This window comes from Scomber japonicus, chromosome 20 (genome assembly GCF_027409825.1).
Source record: "Scomber japonicus isolate fScoJap1 chromosome 20, fScoJap1.pri, whole genome shotgun sequence".
NCBI lineage: Eukaryota > Metazoa > Chordata > Actinopteri > Scombriformes > Scombridae > Scomber > Scomber japonicus.
This window is the reverse complement of record NC_070597.1, coordinates 11,349,436-11,377,078: the sequence shown is the minus strand read 5'-3', so window position 1 is coordinate 11,377,078 and position 27,643 is coordinate 11,349,436. Positions and strand designations below refer to the sequence as shown.

The following is a 27,643-nucleotide window of genomic DNA, read 5'->3' as shown; positions in this document are numbered from 1 at the left end:
AAATACCATTGTCAGTCATACACAAGCACAAATCATTATAATATAAACAGCCACTGTCTGGGCATCAGTCACACTGTTATTCTATTATTTGTCAATAAATGTAACTGTATTCCAGTTAAATTAAATTAAATTGCAGCTACTTATGAAAATGTTGATGATTACAAAGGGGGTTACATCTGAAGATTTTTTTTTTAGGGTTTTTTGAGAGTTTTTTCCTCATTTAATACATAGGCTACATTGCTGTTTTCATTCCTTAAAATCAGTTTTTGTAAAAAAGGAAATAAATCATGACAGGGCTTAAATGGTGTCACAGTACATATTAATCCCATGCCAGACTTTTGACTTTTTAAATAAAATATCTTTATCTCCCTTATCATGTCAATATCCATGATAAACACCATAACTTAGATTTTGGTGGGCTTAATGGGTAGGCTACACCAATTTAGACAAATTACACAAATTAGAGTGATCAAAGTAATCAAAAAGTAACCAAATGTAATAAGTAACATTACTCTGATGAAGTAATCTAAATAGTTACATTATTTATTACATTTTAAATTGGGTAACGTAAACTGTAACCTATTACATTTCCAAAGTAACCATCCCAACCCTGGTCATCAGTTTCATAACTCGAGTCGAGTTTCTTATATACAGTCTATGGTCGAGTGTGAGTTGTATTGGAAAAAAGCAAGCTCATTAAACTGCTGGATTTCATTACAACCACTACATAACATCACTATACGAGCTGAAATAATGAAATCCTTGACAGTCACTGCCTCATATTACGCGCATGCGCTGTGGACATACCACGTCGTCATGGCCGACTCGAGCTGGCCGGGCTGCGCAAAGAGTTTGAAAGGTGTCATATTGGACATGTGTGGCGTGTTATATGACAGCGGTGAGGGCGACGGGGTTGCTATTCCTGGATCGATTGAAGCTGTGAAAAAGTGAGTGATAAATTGAGCGAGATAGTGCGATATTTGAGCTTGTTGCATGTTCAGTTTTCATGACAGCCCATAGAGCAAAGTGCATACACTCGGTAACTCACATTATGGATAGTAGAAGTTTATTGCAAGACGCCTAAAGTGTGTGCATGCATGTTTTAGACATAGAGCAATGTAAATATCTCAGCCTTATTACTGTGTTGCTATAAACTGTGTGCTCCATGATCCCCTGACTGTCTTATCTGACCTCCTGACTTATTTTTTTAAAAGGCTCAAGGCATCTGACCTGCAGCTGAGATTCTGCACCAATGAGACCCAGGCCTCAAGAGAAAAGTTTGTTGCCAAGCTACAAAGACTGGGCTTTGACATCTCTGTATCTGAGGTCTTCTCTCCTGCACCTGCAGCTGTAGCTGTTCTCAAGGAGAGAGGCTTGCGGCCTCACCTGCTGGTGTATGATGGTAATGCTTTGGATAATATCCTTAGGTTATCATCAGTTTCTATGCAACAGTGCATCTAAAATATTATGTAGGGAGGCTGATGATTTTATGCAGACATTCACTTAATTTAATATGTTCCAGGAATGCATGTACAGAAACTGAGTACATTTCTTTGATCAACAAACTGGAAATGTATAAAACCCTTTGTAAACCCTTTGCTCTGTGACACAACAGACATTACATTACTATGATATTCTTTATTTTTGTTATTGTCCACAAAAGACTAAAACCAACAATGTGATATTCCATCTCTCAACGCTAACATAATAAAAACAAATCTGGGGACTGTAGTGTGATTAGAAAACATTATTTAAACAGGAGTAAATAATTAATTTAAGGCTATTTTCAGGTGCAAATTTGGTGCACAAGTGAGTATTTCCGACAGCAGGAAGGAGTATTGTGCGATGGACTGAAAATAAACTGGAGTTCCCGTGTTCATTGTAATAAAGCAACTTGTCACCCAGCACATTTTGTGGCTTGTCGATGAGTTTTTAATAGTTTCGGACAACAATGGATGTCTATTAACCAGAGGAATAACTTGGACTACACGGTCAATAGACTGCTTGACTTTTCATGAGATTTATTGACAATAGAATATTACAGCACATCACCAGACTATTCCTTTAAATGATACATCCATAAAAAGCATTAACTCTGATCTCTTTGACATGTTTTAGTATTGCATTATGAACTGTGCACTTACTCTTCTGCAGGAGTTCTCTCCGAGTTTGACAGTGTTGACAAGACCAATCCAAACTGTGTGGTCATTGGAGATGCAGCTGAAAAATTTTCCTACCAGAACCTGAATGATGCATTCAGGGTCCTTATAGGTCTGGAGAAACCAGTGCTGTTCTCTCTTGGCCAAGGGTAAGAAGATACTCTCTTTGTCCTACAAGTTAAAAGTAATTCCTGTGTTGTGTTGTTTATACTGGTATACTGTTATATATGGTAAATTGGTTAAATGTTTTGTGAGCATTCCTATGGAAGTTCAGTACTAATGTTAAATGATGTTTTGACTTGTGAGTATCAGGTTGTGCCATCATAAATCTATGTAACAGGTGACAGCATTATCTGATTGCATTTGAATCCTATGCAAAAAGAATAGGACTTGACTGCTTAATCAGACATTATACCTTCTTTGACTGTAGATACAAATACTAAACATGACATGTAACATTTCTTCAGAGAACAAGACAAAATATTTGTTGTGATGTTCTTTCTTCATAGGAGGTACTACAAGGAGACAGATGGTTTGAAATTAGATGTAGGAGTTTACATGAAGGCTCTGGAGGTACAGTAGGTGCATAATTTGCATTGATATATTGATTAAGAATTGATAACTGCAATTGTGCACAAGCTAAGTGAACAATCACTTATTATTGTTAACTTATTGTTCCCACAGTATGCCTGTGATTTGGAGGCTGAAGTTATTGGAAAACCATCCTCAACGTTTTTCAAAAGTGTTCTCAATGATATGGGTCTTCAACCACATGAGGTATGTAACAAAAGGTGTACTGTATGTATCTAGAATACAGGCTCATAGCCATGACAGGCAAGTGTGATGTGTAATAATGAAGCTTCTTATTCACTTACTTGATCTTGGCTAAAATGGCAAAAGTGTTTTAGCTTTGCTTCAGTGATTCTTTTGTGCCTTGATTCTGTTTCAACATTTGAAAGACTTGAAAGTAAAATAGGAAGTTAACTCAGAATTGTTCTTATTAAGATAGAAGAGGTGGGGTTGGTACATTTGCAACAGGACAGTTCTAACAGAGGGTACACACTTTGTGTCACAAAATTTGGAAAACTCAGCAGTTAATGTTTTAACAGACTTCTGGACACAGAGAAGCAACATGACAGGATAGCTTTAAAGGGATTGTGTAGTGTTAATCAAGCAAAGACAGTTAGTTGTAGTTTCAGTATTGATATTTCTTCTATTCTCACCACATAGAAACCCCCTAAAAGTCTTTGAAGTTCTTATGATTTTAATCAGGTTGTCAAATTAGTCTGTAGAGTTAGACAAAATGTCTAAATGCCTTCAGGTTGGATTCTGTAAAATTGCACTTCCCTTGCATCGAAGTAGAAAGTATACAGTAGAAACATGAGGCATATGTGTCCGAAAATTCCATTTCTGGCTACACATCAGTTATAGCAGACTGGCTTTCCAGTATTTTGTAAAGTATATTTTCAATTCTGCTAGCTTTTACTCTTTCAAGATATTGGTTTGTTTTCCTAGCTCTCCTTATACATAGCAGCTGAACTCACACTTTTACTTACGAGACATGGACACACCACCCTGTTGTTAGCTTGATGTATTTAGCCACCAGCAGCTGGAACAGAAAAACTGATCAGAGAAGAACTTTGAAACAGTGTCTGTTAGGTTGCATGCTCTTGCGTTTTTCAATCTTTATTTCCCTAGCAGGTGACATAACATGTATTTTAATGTCTTTCTCTGGTATCTGCACATCTCAGTGTATCCTGAGACTAAAGAATCCACTCCATCACAGCAGTATCTCTAAGCTCATCTATTTTTGAACTAGGCAGTTGTCACTCCAAGAGTGACGGGTTCATCTCAGTCTAAGCCTCACTCCATTCTTGGGATTTCCTTCCTTTCCCTGAGACATGGATATATCCTCAACTACATCTGCTGCCTATTCCAAAGCCTTCAGTTACTCATCCGAGCTTTCATGCAGAGATTAGTTTTTTTCTCAAAGTTGAAATTTCTTGTTCATTGAGTCACTGGATTTATAATCAGAATGACTCTACTCCCTTCTGCAGACTAATATCATTCCTTTAATTCCTCTACCAAACACTTGAGAATATCTTTAATCTATCTAATCAGAGGGAGGTCTGAGTGCTATCACACACAACTGGCTGGACCCCAATTAGAGGGTTGGCACACTCACTCTGTTACTGTCTAGCACACCTACCAGGGCTTCCTAAGGAGTCAGTCCTTAGCTTCCTCTTATTCTTACATGACACAGCCACACTGAAAGAAAATACACTGTTGCTTTGTATTACTTCTAAAAACTAGTTTGTTTTTTATCACCATAATGCTAACAAGTGTATACATATATGGTGAATGCTTTTTTTTAAATTGTGTGGTACAGTCTTGAGATGGATCACTAACTTGCCTTCTCATCATGTCAGTAACCTCCCTGCTGTCAGTCTTGCAGCTTACCATTCAGTCTCTGATAACGATTTGTTCTTCAAATGTGCATATTTTGAATTTTGTATATCCATGCATGAAATATATGTTGATCACTTATTGTTGGTCATTTCTTAGTCCTGTCTGCAATGGTTCAAACTGTCTTTATAACAACAAGCTCCAGTTTAATGGAGAGGATAGCTGAGCAGTTTTATAAAGAAACATGAGGAGAAATAAGGGCATACTGAAATGTTAAGAAAGATGAAGAATTGAAAGTTGAAGATGTATATCACTTTTTTTTTTAAACTATGCAACCACATCAAATACTGGTTTCACCAACTGATAAAGCTGGTAGACTGTCACCAATGGAGAAGTAAGTCTTCCTCCTCCACGTACCACAAATTAACTTCCTGTGCCAACTTTGACCACACAAACAAAAAGTTTATTTTATAGCCAACCAAATCTCAAATCCTTTAGCAAACAAGGGTTTATGTCCCACAGTATGTATCCCCTAACCAATTCAAACACATTTACAAGTGATACAGGAAGATAATGTAGTTCTTTCAATTCTGAAGCCTTTTTTTAACTCTGTCTGCATTAGTTTATCTGAAAAATTCCTCAACTGAACTATAGTGTTCTCTGCTTCTTTTTCTTCTACCTCCTCATTTGCAGGCACTGATGATCGGGGACGACCTGGTGAATGATGTAGGTGGGGCCAAACACTGTGGAATGAAAGGTGTACAAGTCAGAACTGGCAAATACAGGTCAGTGATGTCCTGAATCGACATTACTCTCAGTGAACTACAGCCTCCTTGTGTCTGTCTACTCAAACCTGAACATGACACTGGGCAGCAGGTTGCTTTACTTGTTAGTAAACTATCCTTTAACCTCTTAACCCTCCACCTCCATGGACACCAGCATCCTCGGCTAAACTTACTATCTTTCAGAAGCTGTGACAGGCTCAGTTTTGAAGCGAGTGTGAAGATTCTGGCATCATATGAAAAGAGGCATTCATTGGTACCATGTCAACTTAGGCTAAAGTCAGAAAAACTGCCATTTTCAAAAGGGTCTGTTGACTGCTCACCTCAAGATATATGAGTGAAAAAAGGTTCTATGAGGACCCACAAGTCTCCCCTTTACAGATGTGCCTACTTTGTGCTACCCATGTAGTTTTAGGCAAAAACCATGCACATTTTTTCATGCAGTATAAATGTGTCATTTTTGCCTATTCTACAAAAGGTGTATTGGAACAATTTAGCATTCTGTGGTCCCTAAACAGTCTACAGTATATGACTGGAAAGCTGACACTTTTGTGGATACAATGAGCCCAATTGTATTCATGTGTTATGATGTGAGGCCCCATAGTGGCCGTTTCATTGAGACCATTATTTGAAACTTGACCTCATAGTATAAATGGACATATTACGACTTCTAAGATCATCACAGCCTCATGAAACATTACAAACACAATTTAGAAACCTAGGGCATTCAGGAGATGAATGACTTTCCTAAGTATATCGACAATAAGGGGGTTTGTGGGCAATTTCCTCTCTATCCAGTTGCAGAAAAATGCAATTCTTACAGAAATTTACAAATGGTCAAAAGGTTTTGATCCCAAATCACAGCATGAATTTGTCTGCCATGTTTCTTAAAGTCTTGGTGTCCTAATGTGGTATTTTGGAACTATGAGACATAATTGAGCATAGGAGTGACCATCATATACTTCCATCATATTGTTGGAACACTTTAAAAATAAAAACATTTAAATAGGCACCAAACCAATATACAATGTTTATTACAGATTTATCACTAGAAAAGCTTGCCACATAGTGATAAGCTGCATCTCCGATTAATCTTCAGCTTTTCAGCTTTCAAATGATGTATATCACTTCCATGCAGGATATACTGTTGACCTGAAATCCTCCCCTAAAGATCACTTGTCCTCCCATTAAAAACAGACAAAAATGGGTCTGTAGTAGGAGGAGGGGGAGTGGAAGATGTTAACCAAATCAGTAACTGGCTCCCTTCCAGGTTGTTCTCTAGCCTCTTTTTAAAAATGTGAAACATGTAAAGACTGCTGCCTTAGAGAATAACATGAAGTGTCACTTTATATCATTATTTGATATTATTTGTTTTTAGAGAAAGTTGAGCTCTTTGAGAGGAAAAAAAAATCCATGTAATATATTTGTTAAGAAATAGAGAAGGAAATGACCAGATTTCATATGTATGTATAGTTAGTTTAGCTTGTCTTAGACCATGTAGTGAAATCAGGAAACAAATCTATTCACCTTAATGTCAGCAGAGGGCGCCCTTACACCAGGATTGTGACTTAAAGTTTCCACCGTAAGGCAAAGGCTTCCTGTGAGTTTACAAGCTCATTTTTCAGCACTCCAGATTTGTTTATTTGATTGAGAATCCACTGAAAATAACTTTATTCTCTCCACATGTTGAATGTTAGTCGGCCACAAGGTCGTAGTCACCGAAGGATTTATGATCTCGTATCTGGAGATTGCTGGGGCGCCTTTCTTATGGTGTAATTACAGAAACATATGGTTGATTATTTTAGAAGAAATATGTGGTACTTATGGCTAGAAGAAAAGAGAATGCTGACTGGGAGTTAGAGGGGAAGCTTTTATGGAACTGCACATTATATCACATACAGTATACCATACATGATAATATACGTTCATAGTCATACAGTTAATGGTGTTTTTCATGGTGTTTCTGTATATAATACTATCTTTGCCTTAAGTGTACTTAAATCTTACTGGAAATGAAAGGGGAATCTTTATGGTCTTGACAACCACTTTTTAATTTTCTCATCTCAAGCACAGCAACAATTACTGTAAAGCAGTAATGAAAGAAGTATTTAAGTGTTTTGCATTCACATTCACATTTAAATAATTGTCCCAAGTACTATCAGCAAAATCTACTCATTTACAATTGTCATAAATTATTCAAGTCATGGTGTTCCATTAAACTCATCTTCTAGTACAAACTGCTGCTGTATACTGCTTTGTAATTTAAAGTATATTCACATATTGCATTGCATTATATTATCCGAGCTTGTGCAGCATTGTGCAAAAACCAAATAGTACTTGCATCATACATGTAGTGGAGTAAAAGGTGCAATATTTCTCTCTAGAATTTAGTAAAGTTGCGTAAAATAGAAATACTCATACTATACATACTTCAGAATTGTACTTAAGAACACTACTTCATACCTCTACTGTGTGGGACTTGAAACCTTTCTTTCGTAATATTGCTACCATTTGGTTTGGCTCTGAATCAATGATTAGTCTGTATCACGCTCGTTGACCTGCTCTACTGCTATGGGCTAGAATGGAAGTTTTGGTCATGTGATCAGAGAAGGCTGAGTAATCTTCTTGAGCATCAGCCAGCTCTAATCCTGACGTTAAGAGCACAGTCACCCAGTGTAAAACCTGTTCTCTGTCTCTTATTCTCATGTGTGTGACAGTAGGCCTGTGTGGGAGAATATGTGCACTCCCATGTGCGCTTTTGTGTATGTTGCTGCCTGGCATCTATGTGTATTTGTGTGAACCCTCGAAGCCAACAGTTTGCCTCGTTTCAGTCAGCACAAGTATGGGAGACTGAACTTTGTCTAATTTGGATTCCTAGCAGACTGAACAGAATCCATCTTGTTTATGTGACTTCACAATCTTCTCCCAGCAACTCAGTTCATCTCCAGCATGCAGACACTATGGAAAGTGTCTGAGATAGTCAACTAAACACAGAATAAGGCTGATTGAATGATATCACTGCTCTATCAGGGAATTGTTTTCTCCAGAGGAAAGAGCAACTGGTTAGAATAGAGGCCTGTGTCTCGCAAACCAACATATGTGGAATAAGTATTGTGTTACATGACGTGTTGTGTTTCAGCTGTGGGGGTCTAGATTTATGGACTGATAGCTGAATGGAGTTTATATAGTGAAATGCATGTATATACAGACATATGAAAGCATAGTGCATGTAGAGTTATTACATAAGAAATTCCATTTTTTTCAGCACAGTACCGTTAAATGACCCTGTAGTGTTTATCAAGCCCAAAGTACTATTATGACGAGTGTGCACAAGTTATTGAAGTTACATCATCATTGGCAGTTTTCGTCATTCTTTTAGGTGTGTACTTGTAGTCACACTGCATGAATTTTTTAAGGGTAGTACGAGATTGCGTTACCTGCTTTGAGTAACTGATGGATTGTGTTTGTGTATGGGTTGTAGCAGGGGAAACATTGCCTCTGAATCACAGCCTATAACAAGTAATAAAACTTGTGCATCAAATTGGAATTTATGTCTTTAAAATGAAGTGTCATTTACTCATTAGACACCTCATATTATTCCAGATCCTCCTCCTGATTTATTAGATACTGTCGTTTCCCGAAGAACAAGAAGAGAAGCAGTGACAGTAACAGTAACGTTTGTGTGGGACTGTGAGTGAGGGGGAGACGTGAGATTTAACATTGTTTAGCCAAACAGGCCCCGTGAACCCAAGCTTGCTGGGAGCAGCTATAAACCCTCAGTCAGATCTGTGAAAACACAGCTGTTTCCAAGTCAACCAGATGCTGTGCAGGCCTCCAGTTCCCATCAGGCTTGGAGAAAAGACTGCTTCAAATACCCCAGGTTTGGTGACAAGACAGGAAAGGAAAAAGATACAAATCATAGACAAATCTAATCATATCAACCTGTATTTAAAGGATTTTGACTTGACATACTTAGTACTCAGTATCCCATTGGAGCTTAAAATCTCTAAGCTTGATTTAAAACCTTTCAAGTTGGCCTTTTTTTCCTTTTGCATTTTTCTACTGTCAGTTTTACCTTCTTTGTTTTTCCAAAAAGATATGTACTTTATGTCTGAGTGTCAAGTTTAGGTCTGTTGTCCTACTCATGTAAGAAGATCTTTACATGTATACGCTTACAGTACTTTTTCACATGATGCACTGTACACGATTGTGCTCATGTTATGTTACTCTGATGGCTCCCGAAGCTCAAATTCAAAAGTGGGGACCAAGCAAAGTCATATTACAGTGAGTACCAATTATGGCTGTTGAGACTACAGTATAGGCGTTATATAGGGGTAACTGTAATAAGGGAGAGTTCTGCTCGCAGTCAACCTTCCCTTGTTCAGAATAATGAGCGAAAGTTAGCACTGTTTCCTCAGGGGAGCCGGAGATCCCTTTGCTCTTTAATGTAGAACAGGTTTCCAAAGAGGGGCCTACACCAAGAAATGGTTGGAAAATAGACTTGCAGTATGGAGCTCTGACTGCTGATGTTGATCAGCTGCATGGGAACAATCTTCCGACACTGAGCTCTGGTCCAAACCTCTGCACACACTCTCAGCTCTGTCGTTATGTATTGAATGGTAGTCATAGCAATAGAGTTGCATATAAAATCTCAGTACATAAATGCCAGTTGGATTGAAAACTGTCGTGTATCTGTCAGTATCAATCAGATATGTCTTCGTTTATACTGGTCTTGGACTGCTGATGGAATTAAACACCGAAAATTAAGATAAGGGGGTTTTTGTAGAAGCGTGTTTATAGTAAGTCAAATTTTGGATCAAAGCTTAATTAATACATTTGGCCACATCAGGCAGTCTAACAAGCTGTAAGCACAACATTTACACGTCTAGTAGACAAAGAGCAGTATTAGCACTAATATGAAGTCAGGAGTTTCTAACCACCTGACAAATGTAAACTCCTAAGGGAAATCCAGCTTTCTAGGCACTAAATGCTGCAGTACAGTACTACAGCACTATAGTATGTTCACCAGCTGTTTGCTAACTTGTCAAGAGTTTAGTGCTGAGAAGCTAATGTGTAACAGTGGGTTTATCAGAGCTTTTTGATGAAAATAGCTGCCTGTTGCATGTGGTAATGAGGTTAATGAAACGTGTGAACGTTGTGGGCTGTAAAACCAAACGTATGTTATACAACCAAAATATGCTCCATGAAGCAGAGGGGAGTCACTATAAACAATCCATTTTATATTACACATAGTGATTTGATCCATTGTTAATATAAAAGGAAAGATTGCTGTGTTTTTTGGAAGGTGTGTATATATAAAAATGGTATTTGTTAATTATACCGAGCAGTCAAATTGCAAAGATGCTTCTTCTTTGTTCTGCGGCTCAGTCTTGCATGTTGTCTTTTTCCATAGTCATCAACCGCGGTCTGTGGCCTCAGAACTGACTGGTCCTGTGTTCCTGCTTCTGTTCTCTTATCTTCAAGGAACTGCATGGGCACAGAACTGAGCAGCTTTGAAGCTTCAGACAAGCAGGTTAACATCATGCTGTTCCTTCATGCACTATGTGTAAACCAGTTTAATTGCTACTGCCAGTTAGCTGACAGTATTAAATTCTAAACCTTTTGGTCTCGTGTCTCTGTGATCATCTTTGAAGTTGGATTTCAAGCATTTGATTTAAATATACGACCTCTATATTGACATTTGTATTTCTAATAAATGGAAAATTGTGTAATGATGTGTCAGATAATATTGATTGGAATTTTAGATGATGGCCAGTGAGTTAGAGGAAACGCTTACTGGTTTCCCGTTGGAATCTGGCAGAAAGCACACAGCAAACATTTTCACACAGCAGTAACCATCTTCAAAATGGTTTACATTGTAAACCTCTCCCTGTGGCCAACGCTTGACTGCTAATGTGAGTGTTGGGGAAACTGTTTTCCAAGTAGGCTGAGCCAGATTATACCTCTCCAGAGAGAACTACTCCCTGATGGTACAAACTATGAACTAGTTTGCCTAAACCACACCCTGGATCATGCCCTTTCTGTCTGTGGCTGTCACTTAGGGACTGGACAGGAAGTGAGCATTGTGGGGGGGGTCAGTAGCCATGTGATGACCATGCAGATTAGTTTTCCTTCAGTTTTCCCCTGTTCTCAGTGGGATGCACTTGCACTGCTACTCTAAGTTCACACAATTTAGAAACATGTGAGAGAATTTTTGCTACGATTAGTGTAATGCTGCAGTCATGCCATGAAAACCTCACCTTTATTCTAAAATGCCTTCATCTAAGCTTTGCAGGCACACCACATAATGTACACTGTGCCTGAACTGGCTGTTTGATATCATGTTACACATTTGTGGATAGTCATTAATGTCCACAAAGTCAAGGAAGAAACAAACAAACAGTAGCTCATTTTTAAATTAGCCAAATTGATTATATTAATGTTCATATTATTTTTATTTTGATGTAACTTTTGTCTCTGATTTAATAAAGTTTTCATTTTGCATACTGGGAGATATTGTAGCTGTCAGAAATCTTTATCTTTGACTAGAATCTACAACTATAAGGCTGACAAGAACAGTTTTTCCCACTCTGGTGCTCACAATTATGGTCTTAACGATGGTAACTGTGGTAAGAATCTAAGAATAGCTAGAATAAATCTTGTCTCCATTTTTCATCCATCCAAACATTTTTATTTTCTGGTACATAATCATCTTTACAGCCCTACGTTCCCACAACCCTTTATTTATTTTTTTTGTCATCTCATCTCATGACTGCTGTGAACTGTGCAACATGCAGCATCACGTACGGTGGTTAACACATACCTTATCAAAGAAGCTGTTATACAAATGCAAAAACACATGCAGTATTGTGGACAGCAGTTAGGTAGAACACACAGTTCTCACCAGATGGTTGGTATGCAAATGCTCATAGCTATCACTGTAACTGCTACTCTTGTAATCAGAGTCATCAGAACCAGCAGGGTCTGAGACGGATGTGAAATGAGAGTCAAAAGGATGTGGTTTGATGCCATAGTGAAGGCCATAAATATGACCTGCTACATGAGCCTTTTTATAGACATGATATCAGATGGGGTAGTTCTCAAAAATACTAAGCGTATTGTATTGACAGTAGAGGGAGAGAGGTGCGTTTTAATACCCCCTGGTACTAATGAATGATGTAAAACTGTCCTTGTTGGTCAAGTTTAAACCAGGCCCAGAGGAATCAGTAACCAGTATCCACAGCTCAGCATGGGTGAGAATGAGACGATTGGGTGACGGGCATAATGTGTGATTATTGTAGGGATGTCAAGAACAGATTTCCACTGGTTCCCATAATAAAGTCATGCAAATACAGCCATTATGACTATCAGTACAACAAATACAAGAAAGGACTGCTCATTAGGAAAGTAAATGACCCATCAGCCCATACTGTATAAGAGTGAGAGGCAGCTCCCACACTGAGAGGATCGTCCATATCAGGCTCTGCTACTTCTGAAACTATACATAAATCTTGAATGCACTGTACATTATTTCTTTAATATGACCTCTACAGGAGCTCAAACTGCTATGCAACATTTCAAAATTGGCTTCTTGTGGATATCACCATTTTAGTTATTTGAGAGTTCACAGCACTTCACCATGAATAAACACAGGTTGATAGAAGGCTTCATAGAAACGTGTGAACATTTCTCTGTATTGTGTGTGTCCACAGAAAGGTGACGCCCCCCCCAACCCCCCTCTCACATTAACAACCTATCAGATCGCCGTTGTTGTGAAGCTAACCGACATTAGACCGAACACAGCATAGTAGTGTTAGGTTTATGCATGGGCTTTGTCCTCTTCAGGCCTGTGATATCGGACCTTGACAGGGTGACCGTGTATTCAGTGCATGGCTGTGGTTGCAGCTTAATCTCCTTTCATAAGCTGAACACTGTCCCCAGGTTGCCTCTCAAGTACATACTGTATTTCAACCTAGCTTATCTTTCAGTCCTCCACTAGTGTCTCATAGCGTCAATGGCTGTGATAATGTACATGGTTTCAGGTGTGTGCCCATCAGACAGAGAGTGATAGTCTGGAACGTATGTTATGTGACTTACTCTATTTCAAGACCTTATTTGTATGTTGCATCCAGGCGATGTCACCTATGATAATGCCATTGTTTTTGGAGCTGGTTTCAATTTGCAACTGTGCCTGAGCAGGTTATACTTGAGTTGCAGTTTCTCTGTGCTCTTGCATTGCCTTGACCTTTTGTGAGCTTTTTTTCTCTGTAGTCAAGAATGCAGTCATTTTACAGTGTCTAGTACAACAGCACCGTCCCACACCCTGTCCTGTTAACCACAGTTAGAGCATTAGTTTTGTCAGTGTGGGGGGAAGGAAGTGAAGTTATTTCATTTCACAGTTCTCCACTGAGGCAGTGAGCTTAAAAGCTTGTAAACCCTACAGCTGCAGTTTTTCTGAATGTGTCACTGAGGTCTGTTTTCCACTGTGCCACCACAAAAAACCTTAACACTGATCCAGAGAATCATACTATGTGCACAATAAGTCCTTTGAACTGAAGCAGAATCCACAGGACCCTCTTTTATGCTCAGGTCCCCCCCAGATCATCAGAGGAACTGAAATCAAGAGCATTGTGACCTGTTGGATTTTGTTTGTTCTGTGGCAAACAGCAAGGTTCAGTAAACTGTATCTGGTGTGCTGCTGTTCCCAAGATAAAATACTTTAGGCCCAGAGCAATAGAAAGATGCCACAATACACATACTGTGTGTACATATTCATCACTGTGTTTTACAAAACTTAATTCAACAATACATTGTAAGTGTCCATGCATGTGAAAACAGGATATACTAGCAATAAATACAAGAGTGCTGATAACATTTTACATTATAATAAATAAGCATAATGAATATACGAAAGAGCAGGAGCAGGATTTGGAACCAAAAGTCAGAAAACAAAATCTAGTGCATGGATAAAAGAAAATGAATAACATATTCTAGAGACGTGTTCTTCATGTTGCCATAGTAGCATAACATCTCGCTGGCTAAAGTGTTCTCATCTTTGTTACCATCCTTTGGACCAATCACCCTTTTAAATCTTGTCCAATAATCTCTGATCTGCCTCTCACAGTCCTCTGCATCTCCTTCAGCACATCAGTCACAAGGGCCTTGGCAGGATATTTATATGAATGCATTGAATAAAATGGGAAAATACATGTTGCATAAGGTTTTTATTTCCATTCCTGGATTTCCCTTCTTTTTAACAGATAACACATGAAAGCCTTGTTTTGTTGGTTGGAGATGTCCTTCCTGGCTAAATGTTCACACATTATTCTTTTGTATCCAGAGGCTGTTGAGTTGTTCAGCTTTGTTTCTGCACTTTCTACAATGCCTCAGGAATGTCAATTATTATTATTTTCTTTTTTTTCTTTCTTTATTTCTTCCTTTTTCTCTTCTTCTTTATTTATTTTTTTACAAATTAGTAGACTTCAAATACTTTATATCCTGGATTACTTAAGAGTTGTGGTCAAGAGAAGCATTTACAACAACTCCATGCAGTCATACTAATTAACTTGGAGATTAATCTCTGTTTTCATCCTCTTCCCATGTATTGAAATCAGCAGCTTTGAGGGGAATGTAAACACAATCAATTCTGGGAATGATTTCCTCATCCAGCCAGCAGTATTGGCTATAGACCCAACACTGCTTTGTCATTTTTTCCCTCGGTTTCCCTGTTCCTAACATTTACATTTACATTTTGATGCTTTTCATAGATTATTAGTGAAAACATGACTTTGGAGTATCCAAGCCTTACTGTTGTAGGCTTGTTTAATTGCACTTTCACAGAGGATTGCAGTTGGGATAAAAAAAAATAGTTGCAACTGATTCCAATGGTGACACAGTGTCATGGCAAAACAATATCAAAACTTTTTCAGGATTATCTCTATTGCCAATTTCTTCCTCTGTTGCCAACACAAAGTACAGTTCACATGCATATTTATCCTTTTTAACATTTATAATTTGTGATGGATACTAATAAATGCAGTTGCATGCAATGGAGATAACCAGCCAATTGCAGTAGTGATAAACAGCAGCTCAGACTTTGACATCTGCTGGCAAAAATGCCCCATTGCTATGTGGATATGTTGAATCTCTACGTTCCATTATGTTTAATACGTATCATATCAACATTTCTATAATACATATAACCTTCTAATATGATGTACTTCAAATTACATCTATCTGAGTTGACCTTATTATGTGGAGGAGGGGTTTGGTGGTTGGCTAGAAACTAAGTTAGATGGAACGTTGGAAAATAGAGTGCTGTTCGAGACCACTGTCCACTTCCTGTTTCAATCGACAAAACCAGGTGTTTTAATAGTGAGACATCAGGACATTTGCAGCCGTTTCTTTTTGTTTTATTTAAACGCAAACACGATCTTTCCCTTACCCCTTACCAAATGGGTTTTGTTCCTAAACCTAACCAGACTTTAACCATAACATAATTACAAATAAAGGCCAATATTGAAATGTAGATATTAAACGAATCTGTGGTTTCATTCTGCCAATTGGGTTGACGAGGTTAGTATTTTATGCCAAAAACATTGGTTGTCAACGGAGTTCTCTTTAAACTTGTGTCTTCCCAAGTTACCCAGTAATCAATCCAAACTAAAATGTGGGTAAAGTGGGCTGGTTTCCATCTGTATCTGCAAGATCTTGCAAGCATCTTCAAGCTAATTTTGAAATATTCTGCTTATATAAGACGTGAAATTAGAATGTAATGGACTCCAGATCCAAGATGGATTTGTCAGTAGCTGCACAAATAGGTTAAAGAGCTCGATGAAACTCTGCTGGATGCCTGAGCCTGGCCTACAATCCGTCACCACCCCCGGGTGACAGCTTCCCCTGCCTGCAGGCTCCTCTAAAGCCTGCCGTGCGTTATAAGTCAATGAGATATTAATAATTAACCAGAGCTTTTTTCACAGTGAGACTAGACTCCCACGGTGAGACAAAAGGAGCCGGCCGGGTCTTGGCCACCAAGCCCTTCGACAGTACTTTTCCACCCATGAGAGAGAAAGAGAAAGAAACAGGAGTGAGAGTAGCAGAGAATCAGAGAGCTAAAGCCCACAGATGGCAGGCTGAAACATAGCACTGCCTCTTAAATACATGAACACAGGCCCTTAGCTGTTTCAATGGGGATCCAATCCCTCTTGCAATTACCAACAGACAGGCTGCTTTGCTGGGGGGGAATTGGGCCCTTGCCTGGTTTCTGCTAGAGCTATTTTTTCTCGTAATGGTTTGTGGGTGTGTGTGTGTTTGTGTGTTGTTGCACATGTGTCTGCATCTTCTGCACCAGAAGCAGGTGACTCAGCAGTCCCTTGGTGAGAAGAAAACACTTATACACAGTGAGATATAGCACGCACACACACAGAGAGAGACGTACACAAACGAAGGCTCAGCAAGTCATCAGCAGCACTGCTAATAATAACATGCTGATGAAAAGAGTGTGGTTAGATCTGGGTCACATGGAGCTCTGCTTATTGAGCACAACACTGACAGGACAGCAGTGAAGTGATAGATAAAGTTTACCATTCTATGAATTTTGTCAGATAAACAGGGTTTAATAATCTTATGAGGTGAAATTGTTTGAGCTTCTATGATGATTTCTTAAAAGTGAAATATATATTGTAGTCAACTTCAACAGATTGTATCAAAGCATTTAGTTAAACATGTTGTTAACTATTGGAATCTCTTCGTAGCACACTAATATTTCATATATGAATATCAGTCATAATAATTGTTTTACCAATTCATGTTTCTCAAGTAGTCATAATGTGCAGCAGACATCTCATTATTGTATAACATCGTCAATTTCAGTTGTGGCTACTCGCCATCATCCAGTGCACCACAATCATATAGAGCTTTAAAGACGCACCAGCAATTTTATAATTGTACAGTTAACCATTATGCAAATCTTGTTGCTGTATTTGCGAATGTATTTTTCCTAGACAGCCATCCTTTATTTCTATACAACATGAAAACTACTGCATGAAAATAACTCAAAAACAGCTAACAAAATTTTGGTATCTGTCACAGTCACCATTAAAGGGTAACTGCATCCAGTCTAATAATCCTGCTTTTAATGCCAACTAGTTGTGACACCATGCTTTTTCCATAAGTCCAATCAATGTTATTTATATATCCCAATAACACAAATCACACATTTACAATCAGTACAGTATAAGACACTATCTATATTTAGACCCTCGCAGTGCACAAATGCCTCTCTTTATACACCCTTTGCAGCATCACAGGGGTATTATGTATGCATGTAATATACATCACAGCTGGTAGTGGAACAAACCACACCTGACCCCACCTACAGTAGCTGGGATCAGATGTATACCTGTTAGTGTAGTAATACTCTTTCTCCATAAAAGATCTAGTGTAAAGTTACTCTTTTGAACCTCCTAAGTGGTTGAGTGTTTTTCCATTGCACAGCACAGCAAAGTGAAATAAGTCATTTAGGTGTGCTGGTCATCTGCAGCTCATCATCATACATCATCATTGTGGCTGTTTCTGCTTTTACTATTACCCCCTGAATTATTTCTAACTGATCTGTTTAACACAGCACAACAAATATATGTGATGTTATATTGACTGGTTTTTAGCACCCCTAACAAATCTCTTCTAATTTAGTGAAGAGCATGTATAATTTCCTGTAAATTCTTGAATGGAAAGCAAAAGCTGCATGATAAAATGACTTCCTGTTCTATAGTTTAACCTGAAAAACACTACTATGGTCCTTTTTGAACATCTCTGAGAGACAGAAAGTGAAGATTTATGGTTTATGTCGTATTTGTTTAGCTTCGGATGTGTTTGTGGTTGGGAAGAGCAGAAAGTTTCCAGTGGGTGGTTTGACAGTTCAGGATACTCTTTCTCTGTTTCTCACAGGAGGCTTTCAGACCTACAGGATGGAAAAAAAATCAAGTGGCTTTTTGTGTTGCGACAAGGGAATCCCCTTTTGTGTCCTTCTCGATTGGAAAGAACCGTTGATCTGTGTAAAGTGCGAAAACCATACCGCAGCTGTTTGCAGATCATGACTCTACATTATACAGCCTTTATACAGTAAAGTGATAACGGCTGCTGCATGGTCACAAACTCAGCAGAGGATGTGAAGGCTGCAGCGTAGCATCTGTCATTTCTGTTGCCATAACATACACGTAACATGGTGGTTTCCACAGTTCAGTTGGGCTGTTTTTCATAAGAGGCTGCAGCTGTATTATTTCAAGGGTGTTATCTATGTCTTGTTTGGGTTCTGTAAATATCAGGTAGAAGAGAAAAGAGAGGAAACCTGCAGATGATGATGATGATGATAAAACCAGACTGGAACATCTCAACTGGCTCCTCTCTTTCTCTTGTACTCTCTCTCTCTGAGGATCCTGATATACCATGAATCTCTCCCATGACCTTTTATTTATAACAGAGTGAGTCAAACTGTGATTACACCCTTCAGGCTAAGATTCCTGCAACGTCACAGAGCAGCAGAAAACACAAACAGATACACACCTTTCTTGTACATAACTTTGCCTCACCTTCCCTTTACCCCTAGGGAGAGGGGAGAAACCTTTTGTCTTGTGTTGGTATCTTATGTCACCCACATTGCTTGGCTGAACATAAAGGCTGTAGTCATCATCAGGCTGTGTTCTGCTTCAGGTTATGGTTATATCTTATTCCTGACTGTGAGAAGACACAGTATTTTGCCCGATGGTGCCTTTACTTGTCTGGTATGATAAATGCAGTTCTTCACAATTAACTGACTTGAGTGTTTTTTTCCGTCTCTCTAGCCGGTTGTCTCTTTTCCTTTCACTGTTGTCGTAGCTCTAATAAATGTGGTTCCCCAGTGCAAACCCAGGTAATGCACCTAGTACCAAATACTTACAGTTTTTATTTATGTGGTGCAGAGGATTTTGAAATAATTTGACGAACCTTAAACACACAAAACACGTGATGAATAAGAGCTTTAAAGTAATTTGCACATCTATTTGAATGTATCAGCTGTGCATATGTCCATGCTGGATAACACTTTTTATCCCTGTTCCTCTTTTTTTATGCAGTTGGTCTCTGTTTTGCATATGTAGTGGTGCATTTCAACACGCTTTATTTTCACATTTTAAATACTTTCACTTTTATCATAACCAGTTTGCAGTTAAAGGGTGATTTGGTTTCTTTCAAGCTGTTTGGTTACTTGTTGCTTATTACTTTTAAACCTCACAGTGTTGATTGCCACAACTCTTTCATTGCTCACAAATGCTAACCTCAGTCTTATAGGACTCATCTTTGTAAAAGATATTTCCCATTAGGAGTTTACAGTATGTTGTCTACACCCAGTTGATGATCTGTGATGTCAAAGGCCTTCAAATAATTTCAAAGCTTCAAGGTTTCCTGTAAACAGGATATTTATCTGTGTTGAAATCCAGCCTCAGGGAAGAAGACTGATGCCTGGTTTCCCAAAAGCTGCGCTGCACTCTGATTGTCATTTACAGTTGGCTTCTCTGCCCTCATGTATGCCTTATCTGCTTTACCTGTACCATGTCAAGTTAAAAGCATTGTCAGCAAAGTTGAAGAGGTTAAGGGAGAAATGTAAATCTAAATTGGCCTTACATGACACTTTTGCTTCCTTTTGTGAGCACGTGTGTGTCTTTGTGTATGTGCTAGTGTGTTAAGTATTAACTGGTGGGAAGGTTGTCATGCCTTTCACCCTACGGTCAGCTACCTTGACAATGAACTGGATTTACCTGAGCAAAACAAATGAGTAGAAGCTCTAATATTGAACCACTCCATTTCTGTACCATACCTCATCGTGCTCTTATCTTTGACACACAGCTGACTCTCACATCAGTACACTTTCTGTATGAGTCATTCATATCCACTTTCATTTCATGGGGTCACAGTGTGTCCTTATAAAAATGTATCTCAATATTTTATAGAGCTAAGTATCATGTTATATATCTGTCCATAGGACACTCTAAGCCAAATAGTCTTATATTGCCTGAGCAGTATAAATGTAATACCCATATTCTCATGTCCAGCTTGCACAACTGTTTAATCCGCTGTCATGCCATAGCTTTTATAGGGGATTAGAGGTGTATGTACCTGTTTCTAAAGTATATGGCGTAACATTTGAGATTACTTCAGTGTGTCATGCCAAAGCCGATGTCAATTGACTTCTGTCATATGGTGAATCCAGGACTCAACTTACTGTTTCATCTCTACCCAAAATCCATCTACATTTCCCTTATCCCACACGTCCCAATAGTGATAATTTACAAATTTTCCGGTGATGTTGTTAGGTCTTTCAACGTGGTGGCAGCTGTGTTGAACTCATTTCTTGGCTGCTTCTCACCTCCTAGCTCATAGCTGACCTCATCACCATTTGAAGGCTGTGTAGTGTCAATCAGACCCGGGGACCAAACGTATCTCTTCACGTGTATTGATATTGCATTGACCTGAAGGACACGCAGTGAGCCGCACATTACCTCATCGGTAACACTAGCTGCATTGTGCTGAATTTTGCATGGTCACATTGACCTGGTTACTCCTTCATTATGCATGGCAATGGGAGGAAAGCAGCAAAAGGAATACACACATGCAAGCATGCTTGCATATCTAAAAAGTAAAGGCCACAGGAGATTTAAAGGAGCATCAGGTTGGAGGGACACTGTGGTCGATACTGTTGGATTCAGTGCTTGAAACATAAGAGCCATGCGGCTAACTTGCTTGTGTATTTGTGCCAGTACGTGCGTGTGTGAACCCAATCAGCCCTCGGTAAGAAAAGAGTGCAAGAGCAATCCAGCACAAGAGACATAACACCCCGACCATTAGCGGACCAGCTCACATAACCCAAGAGCCGGAGGCTGACAGACATGCGTAAACACATGGCACTGCTTCTCCGTATTCACTGTGGCTTCAGTATTCAACACCTCTCCAGACAACCCCCCCCCCACCCACCCCCGCCCCCCCCCCCCCCGGCCTCTTCTTTCTGTTGCTACACTTGGGCGGCGCGCAAATATTTGCCATAGCCCTCTGCAAGCTCTCAGAGGGCAGGATTAATGGTGGTGTGTGCTGCACACCCCGGACCAGACAAAGCTTCCCCATCTGGCGCTCCAACCCGTGACTGGGGAACAGAGGCAGCACACAGAGCCTGGTCAAGACAGCCAGGGAGGGGGGGGATCTATAGGCACCACTTCATAAACGAGCAGAAGTTCTGGGCAGTCCTGTAGATGAATGAAGGGGGTGTCACCGTCTTTTGATGTGATGGGGAGGAAAAGGGTCCTGCAATGCCGTCCTGGGCCTAGTGCCTTGCCTAATGGATCACATTTCCCCTACCAGCTGATTAAACAGACATATCTGCATCCATCACTGGGCACTGAGCCAAACAATGGCAGCAGCCAGGGGGCACACAGGAAAGTCTGTCTAATGCCACCTACAGATTTTCCTCAAGGAAGCTTTGGTCAGTGGTCCCTGATGTTTTTGACTTGTGTCCAATGTTTTTGTTTTGATTTTTTTTTTTAACTATGTAGAAATACAGTTCACTTGATAATTTATACTTGAAACCGTATATCTCATAAACCATCCCCAATGAATAGCAGCAATAACAGTACACATCATGGCTTGACAAGAAAAAATGTCTGCTGGGAACCCCTCATCATATTTATGTCTTTGAGCCATGAGTAGTTAAAGCAAAGAGCAACTTTGTCCCATCTCAGATCGTTTGAATAATATTCTGATACCTGAAGAGGCAAAATGTCTTTACATTCAACAAGAAACAGAGCTTCAGCCATGGTAGCATGTGAGTCTGTACTCACAGTGGTACTTTTAGCTAAATGCTAACATCAGCATGCTAACATGTTCACAATGACAATGCAAACATGCAGATGTTGACCATATAGATCATCTTAGTTTAGCATATTAGAATACTAACATTTGCTAATTAGCACTATATGCAAGTAGTTTTGCATTGAAAAACTGAAAAGTTGGGGATAACCAAAGGAACTGCAATTCATCCTGAGTGGTGGATGTCAGTAAAAATAATAATTGTGAGTAGCAGATGCATTGTAAAACGTATTAGAACCACAGTATCTTTCCAATGGCTCTTTTTTGAGTCCCAAAGCCCAGGTTGTACACCACTGGCCTCAGTCACCCAAATTATTCTTGTGCATTTATTTTTAGAATGGGGTATTTTTGGCATTAGCATTTCTCATTAATGCTCCCCCCCGTTTATTGGTTTTAGTTGCCTACAGATATATTAGAAAAGTCTGGAACACTGTGTGATAGCTGGTGATAGAGACACAAAACATGCACTACCCTGTAGGGGCTTTTGGCAAGCAGCTGTACGGACACCTTTTTAAGCCTAAAGATAGAAATGGAGCAAAAATTCACTGGAAAGCCTCTTTTTTTAGTATGATGCATACTCTGTTGATTATAAGTGAGCTTTTATGTTCATTCGGAGAGGACATAGAGCCTATTTATTATCAAAGCTTTGCCCTTAAGCTAAACAAGACAAGCCTGTAAAGTTATTCTGTTCAGTTATGTTCACACTTTCCTGAGTACTCTTAGACCATCATGTTCTGCTCTGTTCTGATAGCATCAAGCTGCTGGTCTTTCTCGTTTACCAACCCATGTGTGGCTGGTGTTCTGTTCCCATTTGTACCTGTGCTACTTGTACTAAAGTGTATGCTTTTGCTTCTCCTCCCACAGGCCCAGTGATGAGAGGCACCCAACAGTGATGGCTGACGGCACTGTAGACAACCTGTCCCAGGCTGTGGACATGATCCTTAATCAGAGGAGACACTGAGAACAAGGCGTCAGACAGTGGAACCTCTGACACATTTACTGTAACCCTATGTGATACAGACTGGTGCCTAGTAGTATTTCCATGTAGTTGTTTCCTGTGGGAAGGGTGTACTGCATTGAGGAAATTGAAGTAACATGTCAAAACAGTACAAATATACTGTATACTGAAATAGTGTCCAAACACTGTATATCCTGTAACTGTCACAACTCATTGTACTGCCAAATATGGAAAACACCCACCCATCTGGTGCTCCACATAGTGTAAAACAAACTAGAATGAAAATTGCAGAACTGCTACCAACATCTGCAAGAGAGTCTTGAACACTGTAGAGCTGCACTGTGAATTTGTCGGTACATGATTGGCATAGATAAGATACCTCAAGCTGACATTAATGTGTGTGTAACCAGCTGCTGACTGACAGTTAGAAGGGATAAGTAACACTGTGTTCATACCCCCTGCTAATGTTACACAGTCAGATTATTTGAGGAGCTACTGTGCATGAAGTTGATCAAACTGGAAATGCACAATTGAAATGTGGTGTAGTGTATTTTAATGGATGTGAGTAAACTCTATGTAGGTAATATAATCCCTTTTAAACAAAGCCTTATTAATGTAGTGAGGACAGAAGTCAAGCATTTGACTTTAATATATTATGAATAAAGCTATTTTAGTTGTGTTTGGTTTGTTGAAAGCATTTGTCTTCTTACATTTGTAAATTTGTTTTGCAAATATGAGTCATTGTCACTGAACTTTTTTATTTTCACAAGGGCTCAAGGTCTCAGAACTCTGGGGAAAATTTAGCCTTGGCTCTGGTTTAAACTGGAATTCATATCGGAGCAGCTTTTGTTTTACAAAAACAAAATCGTTGGAAATGGGAAGTGAGCTGGTCTGAGAGATGATAAATGCAGAACCCAGCCGAGTGTGATGAATTACGCTGGTGCTCGAGCTCACATTTCCCCCTCTGTAAACAAAAATGAAATGAGCTCTCCATCATTGGAGTGAAGCATCGCAAATCTACAGCTGCTTATCTTTATTTGTGTCACAGTAAGCTCCTGCTGGCAAATGTCCTGCCAGTGTTACATCATTAACTGCTACTCATTAACAATCACAGCAGTATCTACAGTGATTTTAAATAAAATGATGAGGGGGGGGGGGGGGGGGGGGGATTGGTTATTGGACTGCAGTGTGCCAGCTGGATCATTGAGGCCTCTGGAAGTGGGGCGTAAAACAAACGATTCTCCATTGCTGCCCCCGAGGTTTCAATGTACCAAATAGATTCAGCAAGAACAAAAGCCCATTGCCAAGTGATTCATTGAGGTCTTTCTGGTTCACTTCACCATTAGCTGACACAAGCTTGAATGTTATTGGGCAATTAAAGGTAATGAAATGCTACAAAGTATTATGAAACTGTCCGAGCTGGGAGTACCACTCCTTCTTCTGATTGGGAAATAAATATTAATGCACACGGCAAAGTACTAGCAGCTGGTACCCAGTTTTCTAACAGCTTACACATTGTTTGACTCAATGTTTTCTCCAATATGTTACTGTATGTTGGCCTTGAATGGAGCCATTAAACCTGTATTTGACTACTCTCCAATGAATTCACTTGGCTTTAACTAGTTGGGGTTTTTTTTTCATCAATTCACACCAATACATTTTTTCTCAAAACACATAACTTTTGCCTCATTTACACCCAGCCTCGAGCCTAGTTCGGCGTTTTCGAACCAAAACTCTAGGATTGAGTTTTCACCACCTCCCTTTGGCAGGTTCATCCTCACTTTGTGTTAAATGCAAAACGCTTCCCCGAGGTCATGCACCTATTTCACACAAGTTACAAATTAGCTGCAGTTTACCTCCCCAGGCTGCCATGATAAGTAAACAGTGATATATTCCTCCTGAAGTGCAGCACATTGATTTTCTTAGACTGCAAACCAAGATTACCTTTCAAATAACAGAGATGACCTCATTTCAGTGGACATGTCCGGGCATGAATGACCTCACTGCTGCAGGACAATATCGACACACCTAATCCTTGACTGAGTAAAGCTGTTGTGATTTTCCACTTGGAGATGATTGGCACATCAGTTTATCATCTTTGTACTTTTTTTGCATCAGAATTGTGTGTGTCATAAAGTGTCACATGATTGCAGTTAACTTCACTTTATAAATACATTAGGTGTATTTACTCTCAAGTAAACTGTTAATTTTTCAGTTTTTCTCTTTTTCAAATCATTAATAATGGACTCCCTTTGAGTGTTTCACTGTTTGCTCAGACAAAATAATCAATTTGGATTACAGGGCCTTAGGTTCTGGGAACTTGCATTTGCTATTTGCCCTTGTTGCCCTGACATTTTACAGACTAAACAAATAATTACAATCAAACCATTAAAGTTGTAAGCCCCTCTCTCATTTTCCAAACATCTTACAAAGTCATTGCCAGTAAGTCCATATGATTTGTGGCATACTTCAGTTAGACATTTATCTTTTGAGTATCTTCCTCTGCAAGTCATTCCAGAATACAATAATGACTGTCTGCCAGAGTATCCCCACCCTTGCCTTCCTCCTCTCCTTCTACAACCTCAGGTCATTAAGCTGATGATCTCATTTTCATCTTATGCTGATTGACACCTAAGGGACCCAAAGCTCTGTAGCATGTGTCTATCAGGAAGAAGAGGAGAATGTGGCTGTGTTAAATGTGGCCCACCTAATCTCCAGCGCCAAGACTCTCCTAGGGGCCTCATTTGCACGTTTGAAACCAAATCCATGACAAAGTAGTGATTTACTTATATTTAAAATGTGCCAATGAGATGCATCTTTGTTTGTGATGTATGAACTCAAATTTGGTGTCATTCCTTTCATCATATATGCTGAAACGATTATAAATTGAAATCTAGCATAGACATTTTTAGAAATGAGGCCCCTCAAGATCATTCTACATCTATTCTAAGTACACATAGGCTGCAGCAGTGAGGCTCTGTGCCGACATTCATATACCTTTTTATGTCATCTATTTGGGTTAGGCTCCACTTACATACACACACGCACACTGCTGCTCTTGTAACGCACCTGCATTTACCCACCTTAACAACTGCCAGCTGTGTGTTACCTTGAACTTTCATCTCTGCTCATTTGGCTCTTCCTGTTTGACAGGAAATAGTGTGTCAGCTGACCAGACAAGGCAGAACACCTGCAGCTCTAAATGCACCGTTATCCGTGGAAATGTGCTTGTTTTGACAGCAGCCAGTTATTTGTCCTCCGCCCTTCAGTGTGTGGAGCTATGGTCCATGTGGAGGCTGCTTGCTCTTACTCGCCAAGCCACATGGTTTCCCCGCATTTCATCACTCTCCTTCCCATGTGGGCAGGAGTGCCAACAGCACACTGTTGCATGGGAGGGATCTGAAATTTCAGAACTCGTTGAGTTTGGAGGCCAGGCCTGAATTTCCTCCCTGTCCCTCTGCTACCCCAGACCCCACCCCATTCCTCTCTCAGTCTTTACAAGCAATCTGAGATGTGCCTCATTTACTACACAGAGCAGTTTGTACTCTGCTAACATGGTCACAGTCGTCACAGGCCCCTCGAGGGACATGACCCCTGCTCCACTGCCCACAAAAGCCTCAGGGGGCCTGGCTCCCCAGAAACAAAGCGTGACCTTGTGATGTCATACTCAAGCGTGTGCGTATGTATAATCCGGGCGTAAGGGTGGTCGTATGTCACGACACAGTGTAAATGAACTGTCCTGGTCTGCAAAAGGTCTGAAGGCTTACAGCTGACCTCAATTTTAAAGCTGCTTGTCTCTGCTGGGGTTCTTTCCTGTGAAGGTGTCCAGCTGCCTTTTGTAAAATTCAAACTATTCACTCTGTGCTCACACCACAAATCCTGCTTATTAAAGGGACACCTCCTGGACAGAACTCAACAAGTGTTGACAACTATTTAATGTGAGAAGTCTTGTACAACCTTGATACACCCCTTCCTTGGGTGCAGGGTGTTGCTGCTCAGACATAACACTGACTTCACTTTAAAGAGTTGGCTGTACCTCACACACAGTTTGTGGTTTGGTCTTGCTTGAATCCAAAGCATGTGGGTGAGATTCAATCCAGCAAGTACCTGCAGATGCAATAGTGTGGCGACTGAACGCATATGAACATTTTTTGGGTGTGATTCAATCTGTAGCACAAAGTTTGTGTTCTCAGTATTCTGCTCCTGATGTTTTATTAGCAAAGCTTCAGAAAACACTTGCTCAACTGGAAATGTTTTGTGGCCAAGCAGTACTGCTAAATTACTTTTCACCCCGACCACATGAAGAGATGCCAAGCGGGTGTAGGCACCAAACCCAAGAACGAGTGTCAACCTTCAGTTTCATGTCCTGTACTTTTTGCATTTGAAAAGTTCCACTACTGAAAAAAAAGGAAATGTCATTTTTTGCTTTGTCTTAGGGAGGGGTTTTT

General features: G+C 39.7%; 1 protein-coding gene across 1 annotated transcript; it reads left to right on the top strand.

Moving 5' to 3' along the window:
- Positions 1 to 799: 799 nt before the first annotated feature.
- On the top strand, positions 800 to 23,874 carry lhpp (phospholysine phosphohistidine inorganic pyrophosphate phosphatase). Its single transcript, XM_053341756.1, has 7 exons — positions 800 to 947; positions 1,215 to 1,402; positions 2,155 to 2,308; positions 2,669 to 2,732; positions 2,844 to 2,936; positions 5,259 to 5,350; positions 23,102 to 23,874. Exons 1-7 carry the CDS (start codon positions 817 to 819, stop codon positions 23,196 to 23,198), a joined length of 819 nt encoding a protein of 272 aa, XP_053197731.1. The 5' UTR covers positions 800 to 816; the 3' UTR covers positions 23,199 to 23,874.
- Positions 23,875 to 27,643: the final 3,769 nt, after the last annotated feature.

Excerpts from the sequence above, each read along its gene's own strand:
- lhpp (XM_053341756.1), top strand. The coding sequence starts at position 817 with ATGGCCGACTCGAGCTGGCCGGGCTGCGCAAAGAGTTTGAAAGGTGTC. Across the intron at positions 1,403-2,154 it reads TCACCTGCTGGTGTATGATG|GAGTTCTCTCCGAGTTTGAC; the intron begins GTAATGCTTTGG and ends ACTCTTCTGCAG. Across the intron at positions 2,309-2,668 it reads CTGTTCTCTCTTGGCCAAGG|GAGGTACTACAAGGAGACAG; the intron begins GTAAGAAGATAC and ends CTTTCTTCATAG.